Source organism: Molothrus ater, chromosome 10 (genome assembly GCF_012460135.2).
Source record: "Molothrus ater isolate BHLD 08-10-18 breed brown headed cowbird chromosome 10, BPBGC_Mater_1.1, whole genome shotgun sequence".
Classification (NCBI taxonomy): Eukaryota; Metazoa; Chordata; class Aves; order Passeriformes; family Icteridae; genus Molothrus; species Molothrus ater.
In genome coordinates, this window is record NC_050487.2 from 24,265,129 (window position 1) to 24,278,573 (window position 13,445).

General features: G+C 48.1%; 1 protein-coding gene across 1 annotated transcript; it reads right to left on the reverse strand.

Annotated features, from left to right (window-relative positions):
• Window positions 1-274: 274 nt before the first annotated feature.
• MLF1 (myeloid leukemia factor 1) lies at window positions 275-13,153 on the reverse strand. Its single transcript, XM_036388949.1, is given in 9 exon segments — window positions 275-2,060; window positions 2,201-2,249; window positions 2,252-2,332; window positions 2,579-2,738; window positions 4,196-4,324; window positions 4,641-4,730; window positions 5,509-5,553; window positions 8,509-8,683; window positions 13,058-13,153. Coding segments are annotated over 9 exon segments (879 nt in total). The 5' UTR covers window positions 13,105-13,153; the 3' UTR covers window positions 275-1,957.
• Between the last annotated feature and the right edge of the window lie 292 nt (window positions 13,154-13,445).

Consider the following 13,445-nt stretch of genomic DNA (forward strand, 5'->3'; position numbering starts at 1 on the left):
TGGAGCAGCTCTGAAACAGAGAAAGAGGCCCTCTCCGTACTGTTTGGTTCCATCAAGCTTTTATTTTCTGTGGAAAACGCACGGTCACCTCAGGAAACGGAGGGATTTCCAGAGAACGCCGGAGTGGTTCTGCCGAATCCCATCCCATTCCACCCCTCCATGGGCAGGGACACCTCCCAGAGCCCAGCGGTCCTTCCCTGAACTGTTTCAAAGCAGCCCAAACTAAATAAGGCACAAGTCCCTCTGCAGGTGTAGAATAAACCAACAAACCCCATAAATAATAAATAACTTTATTAAAGAATTGCAGTTTCAGATGCTTTTACAGAGCACAACTTGTGCCTTACATTGGTGAACAGTCTTGGTGTAGCAAAGGGATCTGGAGGAATATTCACCTCTTCCCACTGTCCCTTCAAACCCAGGATGTGCTTGTTTCATTTCACACAAAAATCAGAGGTATCAGGTGAATTTTCAATTTAACAGCAGCAGCCCTCCAAGATTGTTGCTGTTAATTACTGAGAAGATTATCTCATAAACTAATTGCAGAATCCACGTTGTCTCCAGTGGATGGAAAATGAGTCCCTGGGTTGAGCTCTGACTTAAAGGGGTGTCCAACCCCCCTGACCCCCACAGCTCATTAAAGGGTCCAATTATTGCCATTAATATTGATCACATCAACTTATTGCCACTGATACTTCTCTAATTCAGGAAGAGACCACAAGAAAATAACAGTCCTTCCCTTTTCAGAGCTCAACAGCAGTGCTGCTGATTGGGTTTGCACATTAATAAACATTAATTAATTAAAATTAAATAAGCTGGGGAAACTGCAGAAGATTAAATATGATTTAGAGGCTTTTTGGCCAAACAAATATTACTCTTAACTTATTAAACCCTATTTTCTCATACAAACAGTAATTTAAAGGCTACATTATAATGGAGCCTTGAATTTATGTAAAGCTTTAGTGTTATTAATTTATATTATTTTATTTACAGAAATTCTTTCTGCTACACCACAGGGATAATTCTGCATGGTAGAACAGTACAGGGACTGAACACCTGGAATCCCAGGATTTTCCTACTCTCAGGCACTGCTGGCTCTTCTAAACTCCTATCAAATGTAGATTTAGGGTCATTCTACTCTGAGTAAAACACAAAGAACACAGAAAGGAGAGGGGTTCCTGTATCCAGGGCTCTTTACAACACAAGAAATGGTGAAATCATTCCAGTTAAACTCATTTCTCCCGTGTATTTTTCCCATGAGTAATTCCTAGTTGCAGCTGATCTCAGGACACTGATATTACTACAGGATAATTACAGTAATTAAATACTACAGACAATCCTCAAAATGGAAAATGATGGGCTAACTCCACAGGAAACAAAGGATCAGGAATACAAAGTTGACAGTTCAGACACAGGAAATGAGGTGCAAGCACAGCTTATTAACATAAAAACTCTGATAAATGTAAAGTATTGGCATATTTCAGTATTTCCTCTCATTTGATGCTACACCACGGTGAGTGTAGGGGTTCTGTAACAATTTATAATATGATTTTAAAGTAGTGCTTTACACTGTATTCAAGTTCTATTAATTAACCTAGAAAATCAGCAATTATTTCAGCAACCTAAAATAAAGGAAATTTGCTTTCTGTGCAACTCAGAGTGGGAAGGAGGAGCTGCAGTACCAGGCTTAGTAAAGCCTGAGATTGGTGCAGCTGGAGCAGAACAGCTCTGCAAATCCAAGCTGGTTTGACCAGGCTTGGAGATGTTCCATAAAGTGCTTTTAGGCAGAAAGTTGTTGGGCTGGAATTCACTGAGGAGCTGAGGACACCGAGAAGCAGGAGGAGCAAAGGCACAACACAGAGCAGAGATTGGTCACAAATCCAGGTGTATTTTTATGGACACGAGCACTGAGCACCATTCATCTGCTCCAGGGAACCTCTGTCCCAGGGAATGGGGACAGTTAATTCCTGGAGCCCTTCAGGGGGACAGGAGTTCCTTTCACACTGAGAGCCTCCAAGGAATCCCTGGGCACCCTGGATCCTGGAGCTCCAAGTGGCTTCTCTCTGGAAAAAGAACAGCAATGGTCACAATCTCCATGGAAACAGGAGGAATAAAACCTGCAGTTCCCCTTGGAGCATTGCTCCAGAACTGGATTTTCTTTCTGCTGCTGGAATTTCCTTATCCTGCAGGGAACTGGTTTTACCTTCTTGATCCACCTTCCCTGGGGCTGTAATGGGCACTCCTGGACCTGAAGCTTCCACAGCTGCTCTGCTTCGGCAAGGCCTGAACTTCATGATCTCCCTCTGCCACTCCTCATCAAAGGTGCCAGCCTCAGCTGGAAAACAGACACATTTATTTGAAATGTTCATTAAGAGGGAAAAAAAAATTAATGACTATTAGGGGGTTTGGGTAGCGATTTTAAGCTTTGTCATCCACAATTCTCCACATGGCCTACAACTGTTTTGGGGGATATGTAAAAGAGAATTTGGATTTAAAGGTCCTTTTAAGATATCTCAAGCTGGAACTTCCAAATCAGAGTGTGAAACACTGTAAAGCTCATTAGCTGCCTAAAAAGACCTACATTCATCCAGGTTGATGAATTCTTGGTTCATCTCCTCATCCCCAGTCTTGGAGTTCTTGGATCTTCTGATGACATGAGCCCGATCCTGGATGTGGTGACCAACAGATATTTTCTCCACACCACTTTCAGAATCCTTCAGTGCTTTTCTTGTTTCTTTAACCTGTTATAAAAAAAAAAAAAAAGGGAACTGAGTGTCCTTCCAACTAAAAATGAGGTAAAAAGAGTTCACAGAATCCCAGGATGGTTTGGGTTGGAAGGGACCTTAAAGCCCACCCAGTGCCACCCCTGCCATGGCAGGGACACCTCCCACTGTCCCCAGTGTCCAACCTGGCCTTGGGCACTGCCAGGGATCCAGGGGCAGCCCCAGCTTCCCTGGAAGAATTCCCTTCCAATAGCCCATCCACCCCTGCTCTCTGCAGTGAAGTCATTCCCACTTGTCCTGGCACTCCAGGCCCATGCAAAGGGTTAAATCCTCCCCCAATAATTTTATATCTTTCCTTTACAAAAGTCAAGTTTTCCAGCCTTCTCCAATTCTCTCATTTCCTGTGCTAGCTGTGAACACACCAACAAAACACAAATCAAGCCTATTTTCCTTCGGCCACCAGAGAGGAAGATGAAACAACACCTCAGGTTTTTTAACTGGGTATTAATTATTGAGGAAAAACCCCTGAGTTTAAAAATGCTACAGAGCCAAGGTTCCAACATTCTCCTTGGCAACAGAAGAGCAACACCTGATGCCAAAATTCCCAGCATGAGGAACAACCAGTTACTGGGCTGTGGTGCTGACTGGCTTGGAAGGCAGGCTGGCCCTTATCAGTGTCCTGGGCTATTATTAGCAGCCTTGTGATAAGGGCTGTGCTGGAGCTGGGACACATTCCCAGCCAATCCTGCCCACGGCCTTTAGGGATCCTGTCTAGGCTTTCATGGCCCGGGCCAGGTTCACATTCCCACTCCCAGTTCCCAGCAGGATTAGACACAACAGCTGCAAGGGAGCTGCAGCTCAGGGTTATGTAAGTGTCTGGCCAAAGGAGTGCTCTCAAGGCAGGGGTTGCATAAATCAGTGCCTCTCCTGCAGTTTAAGTGGACAGGAAAAGGATTCATTACAGCAAAGAGAAGGGCACTGGAAAATTGCTGCTCTGTGCTCTGTTTTCCCAGCCTTGGATGGGACTGTAATTTATTTTGGGGTGTACTTAGAACACAAAATTACAGGGAGGAAATCAGACCTTTAACAGAGCAGGGTTGGAGAGCCCTGTGTTTTCCTCAATCCCTGAATTTTCTTTGTGCAGTCAAGGGTGTGTGGGGGGGTCAGGCTCTGCTCCCAGGGAACAGGGACAGGAGGAGGGCAAACAGCCTCAGGCTGGGCCAGGGCAGGCTCAGTGGGACATCAGCAGGAATTTCCCCATGGAAAGGGCGAATAACCATTGGAAGGGGCTCCCAGGGAGGTTTGGGGTGCCCATGCCTGGAGGTGGCACACAGTGACAAGGTGGGGACTGGGCACAGATGGACTCAAGGCAAGCTCAGTGATGGCAGGAGTCTGTAAATCCCAGGAGTCTGCAGACACTGCTGTGGTGTGCTGCACCTGCACCCTGGGCAGGGCCCAGCTCCTGCAGCACTCACCCCTCCCGGAGCCGTGCGCGTCTGGCTCGTGGCTTGGAAAACTTTGGGAGGTTCATCCCCCACTCTGGAATAGGTCACCATGGAGGAGGAGCTGAAACTGTGTCCCTCGGGCTGGATGGACAGGTCATCCTACAAAGCAAGGCAGGCTCATTACTGCAAGTTAAAACTTGTGGCTGAGAGTTATTCCTTATTATTTTATTATGGAAAATATCCCTTCACAAAATTAACTCTCCTGGCACCACATAAAACTTCAGTTTTATCTTCAAAGAATAAAGAAAAATTATAAACACAATATAATAATATAATCTAGGCAAAAACCTCTTTAATTCTTACTATCTCCTTGAGAGTAATCCCATTTTTCTTGGCATTATTTTCTGAGGAATATTTGCAATAACTGGCACTCTCCAGTGCAATACATTCCAGAATGATTTTCAAAAGAACTCACGAATTTCCTGTGCATTTCCAGCATGTTGTTCCTCATGTTTGACATCATCCTGTCCATTGCAGAAAATGGATCCATAAAATCTGCATCCCACTAAAAAAAGGAAAAAAAAAAAAAAAAGACTCCAGTTCAAACAGTCTCAACTGTCCCAGTCCTGGAGCTGGTTTTCACATGCATTTTAACTCAAAAAGCTTTCAGAATGCACTTCACACACAGACAAGCCAAAATGCACCTTTTCAAAAGGACATTGAGGGAGTTGGACTCAGATGGAAATATTGGGAAGATGAAAGTGGAAGATTTGTCACTCAGATGTCAAACTGGACAAAAAATGAGTTTATTTAACAGAAACGTTCACTGGATATTCAAGTATCCAATCATAAACCTCACCAACTTCTGCTCTGAAAGTCCTGTATGACTCTTCAGGGTTTAAATTTCAATAAATTCATTTCCAGAGTTATGTATTTCAATGTTGCAAAATTAAAGCTGCATTTAAGCTCGAAAAGAAGTAAAATTAAAGGACAGAAAATCTTCAACTTATTTTTTGAGTACAAGAAATTGGAATCCTCTGGCAAGAGCTCTGGACAGATGATGGATATTGAGCAGGATATTGCAGAGCCCAAGGCACAGCTGGAAACCAGCCCAAGCCCATCCCCAGGGGCTGCATTCTCCAGCAGCACTCGAGGTTTGCAGCTTCCCCAGGGATTATCCCATCCATATCCACAGGTCAGTGCCCCAGGAAGGATTTTTTCCCTGGATTTTCTCATTCCCAAACTGAGAACAGCACCAAAAGCGGGATGCAAGCACAGAGCTCAGCCTCTGCCATGCTTTGCTTACACACAGCTTACACAGGAGCTACTCCAGGGATACTAACCCCTCTCCTAAAACCTGCAAAGGGCATGAGGGAGAAGCTGGTGGCCTGGAAAAAAAGGAGTGACATCTGGAATTATTATCAGGAACAGCAGAAATTACTTTTATATGAAGCAGATTACATGAAACATTTCTCATCTAATCAAAATCACTCAGGAGGGCCTTGGTAATTAATTAATTAATCAATTAATCCCTGGGTATGTAGAAATAATATATTTATACTGATGATATTAGAAAATGATAACTGGCACCACATCTAATAAATATTGATAAGAGTGTATGAAAAGTACTTAGAGCTTGGCACACATCTGCACCCCACAAGAACCTTTGTGCTGATTTCACACTTCAGGCCCCACCCTGCAATGCTCCATTCCAGTCCGGCAGCACTGAAAGCTGATTAAAATCAACAAACAACAAATGATCCCACTGATATTGAGGATTCCTGCATGGCAGGGCAGTGAGATCCTGGGAAGCACAGGGTGTTTCCAGGAAAGCCAGACTGGAGAGTCAGATAAGGGGTGCCAGAAGGACCCAGCCCTGGCAGGAACTTTAATGGAAAAAAGGCAATTCTCCAGGTCTGGAATAGCTTTAGGAATTCTTCAGGTTTCTGTCAGATTAGGCAGAGCTGTAAATAGTATTTTTTTTTCTCTCGATATCAAGTCCTCACCAGTAAGAGTTATTAGGCATACAAAGCTTGTAAACTCTGTTTTATAACACTAAAAAGCCACTAAAAGCTGTTAAACATTTGCTTGATATACAGGATAATCAGATATCAAAAAACTCAATTAACAGCATCTCTTAATATGTTTTAGCTCGTTCCTCCTTCCCTAAAAACTGAACTACAAACCTGCTGGAGAAAGGAAAAGCAGTTTTAAATTTGAATCCTACAGTGGCACTCCTTGTGTTGTCCCAATAATTTGGTTCTTTTCAAAGCAGTTTTAGGCATGCTGCAATTTAATTAAACACAGGATTACGACATTACTAATTAGTGTCAGTAATTTGAATGAAGTGTATTTTGACATGGCAGCAAAGCTCCACCTTTTCCTATATAAAATGTAATTTTAAAGGTCTCAGTCCTTGGTGGAGCAGCAGTTTGAGATGACAAGGCAAAGCAGCAAGTGCTGAGTCTGGTGTGAGATCTGACAGCTTCAGTGAACAGGAGAACATCAGAGGGTCCTGGGGAGGGTCTGGCAGCTGTGGAACTCTTTCAGCACAGAGCTCCTGTAGCTGCCACTTTGCTGCAGCCACAGATAAAGGGTTTGGGCCTCACCTTTGTCCCTCACTGCAGAACAGGGACGCAAGCCCTGAGCTCTGACAGGTTCTGTCTCTAAAGGAAAAGCTCTGATGTGGCTTTAGGCACCACTGATCCAAGCCTCAGGATCAGCGGAGGAAGGATGCTGCCCTAATTAGATGCAGTTTCTATATTTGCCAGGAACTGGATGAGCAGGGGAAGGAATGTGCCAGCTCCCCTCTGGAGCTGCAGGTGACAGGCTCAGTTCCAGCTCTGGCCTGGCCACCAGCCCCTGTCACCTGCCTTTCTTCAACAGTCTCTGCAAATCCAGGGGGAAGCATGAAAGCAACAGGGAGGCAGCTGCTGAGTATCTGCAGGGAGAGGAACCAGCTCCCAACGTTCATCCTCTATAAATAAGCTCTAGATAAGGCTTAGATATGATGGTCCTGCATGCCCAGAGCTGAAAAAACACTTCAGTTAAACACAGACCACCAGTTTCACTTGGTGACACACAGAAATACTGAATTCCACACAAATTTCCCTGAGATTTAATTCTTACAAGTTTGTATCTGAAAGAATATTAACAGTCAGCCCAAATTCAGAGCATGAAGTGTTTATTGCCAGCTGCAAAGCTGAAACAGGGTTTAAAATTCATGGATGGATATTCCTGAGATGGTGAAACCCAGGCTTGTGGAAATCAAACTGAAACAGCTGCACACAAGGGACTGAAATGCACAAATATATCATGGAATTCTGGAATGGGCTGGGCTGGAAGGGACCTGGACAGAACCTGGCCTTGAACACTTCCAGGGATAGGGCAGCCACAACCAGGCACCTTTTTAAGTTAAGAGGAAAAGGAAACACATGTAGAGAATATGTGGGACATTTTCAGTGCCCTTCTCTAACAGAAATATTTAATGTATTATATTTACATTTAATGTATTATATTTATGAAAGCAAGCACTGCATAAGTGATCAGTTTGTTCATTAAATATCTGTTCAGTGATCAGTACACCCAGACAGATGTTCAGCAGAGATAAGGGACGTGCCATGAGGGAACCAACAGAAAGAGAAACCCTTCCATTTCCCTGAGTGATGCAAGAGATGAAGGGGGCTCCAGGAGCAGAGGCGGGGCTGTTTGCCCATCCCAGAGCACAGCAGCACAGCCAGGGCTGTTCCCCAAGAATGCCCGTTCCAGAGCACAGCCAGGGCTGTTCCCCAGGAATGCCCGTTCCAGAGCACAGCCAGGGCTGTTTGCCCGTCCCAGAGCACAGCCAGGGCTGTTCCCAAGGAAATGCCCGTTCCAGAGCACACTCAGGGCTGTTCCCAAGGAATGCCCATCCCAGAGCACAGCCAAGGCTGTTTGCCCGTCCCAGAGCACAGCCAGGGCTGTTCCCAGGAAATGCCCGTTCCAGAGCACAGCCAGGGCTGTTCCCCGGCAATGCCCATCCCAGGGGCACAGCCAGGGCTGTTTGCCCGTCCCAGAGCACAGCCAGGGCTGTTCCCCAGGAATGCCCGTTCCAGGGCACAGCCAGGGCTGTTCCCCAGGAAATGCCCGTTCCAGAGCACAGCCAGGGCTGTTTGCCCGTTCCAGGGCACAGCCAGGGCTGTTCCCAAGGAAATGCCCGTTCCAGGGGCACAGCCAGGGCTGTTCCCAAGGAAATGCCTGTCCCAGAGCACAGCCAGGGCTGTTTGCCCGTCCCAGAGCACAGCCAGGGCTGTTCCCGGCAATGCCCGTCCCAGAGCAGCCCCCGAGCCCCGGTCATCACTTACCCCGCGGGGGCCCCTGGCGGCCACCTGCGAGTCCTGCCGGGCTCTGCCGCCCGCTCTCCTCTCCGCCGGTCTCTCCCCTCCCTGCGGGAGGCTCAGGAGCGGCTCCTGCCCAAAGGGCTCCGAGAAGTTCCTCATCACCCGCCTCATGTGCTCATGGTGGGCAGCAATGGGATCCCTGCACGCCAGAGAGGCACTGGTTATTGCAGCTCATGGACAACGGCTCCAGGACAGTTCAAACTCTGTTCTTTAATGTTCCATAGGGGGTTTTTATCCAAATGTTTTACTTTAATAGGACCCAACCGGGCAATCTCCCATTCCTGATAAACTCTGGTTTCCTCTTCCATTCCCATCTCTCAGGTTGGGCGTTTGAGATCTATTTTCTCTCCTTTTATTCCTCTTTCCTCATCTTCTCTAGAAATATCCATCCTTAGCTGCAGAAAGGCTGTTCTCCTTTCACTCCAGCCTGTGTTTAATACCTGCCAGAACCATAAACTGGCTCATATTTTATTCATCACTATTTTCAACACCTAACAAGAAAATAATTTATTTTAAGTTTTCCCCCTTCATACTCCAAAGCTTAGCACAGTCCTATGCACTGAACTCCTCATGTCCCACTGGATCCCCCCTCATCCCTCAGATTTATCCTGCTGGCAGTTCCCATCCTACTTTTCCTTCTCCCTGTCCCACATGCTCAAAAATACCCATTATCCCCTAAATTCAGGCCAGTTCCATCCCCTACAGTCACCCACTGCTGCACCTGTGCCTTCCCTCTCCACAAATCCCGTTCCCACTGGATCTCTTTCCTGTGCTAAGGAAGGAGACTCTCACTGCTTTTTTCTTTTCCTCTTATTTTCCCCCTCCTCCACTGGTGCAGAACTCCACTGGTATTTCCAAAGCTTGGCTGGCAGGGAAAACCTTCCTCAACTGCCCTAACTCTGCAAGCTGGACAAGCCCTGATATTCCTAATGAAGGCCCAAAGAGGAGCAAAGCAGGGATTTTTCTGAAGTGCAGGGTATGAGCAGTGCTGCTGCCTGAGGCCAGGCTGCAAATGAACACTTCCCACACAAATGACCCTGCTTCATTTCCTCCTTCCTCTCATCTTCCTCCTTGCTACCCCACTGCAAACACTTTATTGCCACGAACAGTCACTTCCCAGCTCCTCATCCTCCTTCCCCTCAACTCCTGGCACTCCCCACGCCCTCCAGGACAGCAGAGCCTTTCCTGGGCCATCTCACAGGAAAGGCTCCAGGCTGCTCCTGACTCTTCCCAGCCCAGTTATCGCCTGCCCAGCTTTGCTGCTCCCACCCCTTATCTCCAGCCCCACAAAAAGCAGCTCCCACATCACGTGGCTGCTTTGATCTTGTGCCAAAGTCACACTTAACATTTATTTTTTTTCCCTTTCAAGTGAAAAAGACGAACATGAGGTTGGAATTATTTTGAAATAGGATTTTTTTTTTCAACACAAAAATATCCCTTTAAGCTATACCCAGACTTAAACTCAGCCCAGAAAATGTTTTAGTGATGCCATGGAGCAGCCCCTGCTCTGCTCCCCAGCCTTGGCTCCTCCAGCCCTGGCTGATAAGGAGTTCACCCAGCCCAGGATGAAGAACAGATGGAAAAAGTGCTGGCATGAGCCAAGGGCAGGAATCCCACCAGCACCACCTCGGGATGTGCACCATGGCAGCAGATCCCAAACCCCAGAGAGGTTTGGTTATCACACACAGAGAGCTCCTTGGTACCAGGGACAGAAATCAGACACAAACTGAGGAATGGCAGCCTTGGGAACAGAAGAAAAGGCCCTCAATTCCAAACTTTAGGGAGTAATTAATAAAAAGAATTAATGTATCAAGCCCCAAAAGAAACACCCCAATTTTGGTGTGATCTGGAGTAAGGTAAAACCAATGGAAAGGGAACAGAAAATCCATATGGAATTAAACCTTGGTGGTTCCAAAGTTTCCAAGGAATTAAACCTTGGTGGTTCCAATGACTGAAACCCAAGCCAGAATTCCAAGAGGAGGAGCTCACCCTGACAGACACAGATGTACTGAACAAGGCACAGCCCCTGCAGGGGACCTGCAGGATTTGAAGATCCCTGTTCCAAGCACAGATTTCATGGGAGAGCAGGTGGTGTAGGACACTCTAATTTAGCAATTATTGACTTAAATATGACTTTTTTGGGGGGGGGAAGAAGATACTTTTGATGAGAAGGCTGAGATTTTTGTTATAGCATAGAAGTGATGAGGAGAAAGTGAGGGGTTCACAGGGCTTTGCACACCACATCTGTGCCCTTCACGTGTTGAACACTAAATTATTTTTAAAATTAAATTCTGGATGGAGACAAACAATTCACACATTTATTCTTCCAGCACTCTGCAGTAACAGAATTTTGTCTAATATGTATTAAGCTGACCCTCACCTGACATTAAACACACAAGTATAACGTTACTGCTTACCTCAGTGCATGAAAAATCAGTCCTAGAACAATAAACCCCACTTAGTACTTCTGTAAACTGTATTTGGTATTAGATGTGCTTCTTTTTATTAGCTATTAGATGGAAATATTTGATTTTTCCCCCCACTCAGGAAGTTATGTAAGGCTGCAGCTGCAGATTCCCCCTGGAGAGAACACCTGGCACAACAAACTGAAGGGAATCAAACCCAGAGTGTGCAGCTGGCAGGGCAAACCCAGCCCCTGCACCTGGGCAGGGTGTCAGGGATGGAGCCCAGCCTGGCCCTGCACCTTTGGGTGAGTGACTGACTGCTGCCTCCCTGGGACAGCTGCTCCACAGGGGCTCCAACCCAGGCACTATTTCCAGTCCAGCACCAAACTCTCTCCTTATGAGGCAGCTGGAGCTCATTAGGACTCCATTTTGGAGCTAATCTTATCTGAGGTAATCAGCTCATTTCCTCCACTGTATGCAAAGCAGACTGACAGGACAGTGCTGAGAAAATGAGTCTCAATTTCCAGCTCGTGTTTCACACACACTCCCTGCCTCCACCTCCTGCAATCCTTGTGGCTACAATAACAAGGAATAAATTAGTAAATAAGCAATTGTTATTTCAAACAAGACATAATTTCTATTATTACTTTAATTTCATGCAGAGGATCTGCATACAAAGTTTCCCGCACAGAGCTCACAAACTGTTCTAACAGCAGGAATATTCCTAGAAACCAAGAGTGCTTTGGGAATTCTCCTGGAATGTGCTGTAGCTCAGCAGGAGATTCTCCTTTAAGCAGCCCCAGCCAGAGCTCCCAGTAACCAGGAGATGCAGACAACAAACCACATCACAGGCCTGCTGCTCCCTTCCTCACCCGCCCCTTATCTCAGCTGCTAATTAAATTCCTGAGAGTTTTTTTTCTAAGATTTAAAATAATTATTGATGCTCCTCAGCATGCTCTGATCCCATTTTCATCCACTACAAATCACAGTTTCTGACCAAAGACATGAAATGGGGCCAGAGCAGGTAATTCAGCAGCTCTGGCTGAGGGGAGAAGCACCTGCATCTCTCACTACTGATATTTGTGGCAAAAGGAGATTTCCACAGGGAATAAACTGGGCCCTGACTTGAGTTCACAGACAGGAGCCACCACTGTGCTCACGGTATGGAAACAGAATCACAGAATGGTTTGGCTTGGAACGGACCTAGAAGATGGTCCTGTCAAACCCCCTGCATGGGCAGGGACACCTTCCACCACCCCAGGCTGCTCCAGGCCCATCCAACCTTGAACAATTCCAGGGACGTGGCACCACAGCTTCTCTGAACTACCTGTGCCTCCCAGGGGATAAAAACCCAATCTGCTGGGGTAAAGCAGCGCCATCCCCTCGGGAAACGAGCACAGGGAGACAATTTGCCATCAGTGCTCTCACACACGCGTCGGCAAAGTTGTAATTGAAGGACACCTGGTGCTCTAAGCAGTGCTGGCACTGAGAAGAGTCCAGACGCAGGCTGTGGCTGAGCGATTCATTAAAAACACGCACATCAAGCCGGATGAGCTGCACTGCTCACAACCTGTACTCAGGGACCCGAAGAGCAAACAAACTCCAGGATCTCCGGCAAGGAGGTGAAGATCTCCTCTGTGCGAAATGTGGATTAAACCCTTCCCTGCTCAGAGGGGAGGCAAACTCAGCTCCCCGCTGTGGAACCTCGCTGAGGACGTTTAACCCCCGCACGGCTTTAGGGGGCACGAGCGGTACCGGCCGGGACACACGGGCGGCCCAACGGCCCCGACAGCGGCTCCGGCACCGACCCCGTAACCCGCCCTGGTCGTCATACCTGCCCCGGTCCCTTCAACCCGCCCCGATCCCGGTCCTTCCACCTGCCCCGGTCCCTTTAACCCGCACGGATCCCGATCCTTCCACCTGCTCCGACCCCTTTAATCAGCACCGACCCCCGAAGCTGCCTCAGCCCACGGTCGATCCCACACATCCACCCCGCCCGCCCGTTTCCAGCCCCGGACCGGCCCGTCGGAGCCCACCACCGCCTCAGCCCACTCTCGGCCGGTCCCCCTCCGCGTCACCGCCGTGCCCCGCAGCCGCCCGCCCCTCACCTGAAGAAGGGATCGTCCTCGAAGCACCTCCCGAGCCCCCCGAACATGGCGGCGGCCGCTGCGCTCTGCGCGCCCCCAGCCCCGCACGGCCCCTCCTCACCGCGCCGCGCACCGCTCCGCCCCGCCCCACCCACGCACGTGACCCCACCCGGCCGTTCCCATTGGCCGGTGCGCCGCGAGGGGCGGGGCTCCCCCGCGCGCCGCCGTTGCCATGGCGACCGCGGGGCCGCCGCTCCAGAGGGGTCCCGGGAATCGGGAAAGTTCCGGAAATTCCCGAAATTCGGGAAATGCGGGAATCACGGGAATCACAGCCCCTCCCGCAGCCCCGCTCTGCCACGGGCTGCGCCCCGGTCCTGGGGAGTGCGAGGCGGGGACAGGCCCGGCCCCA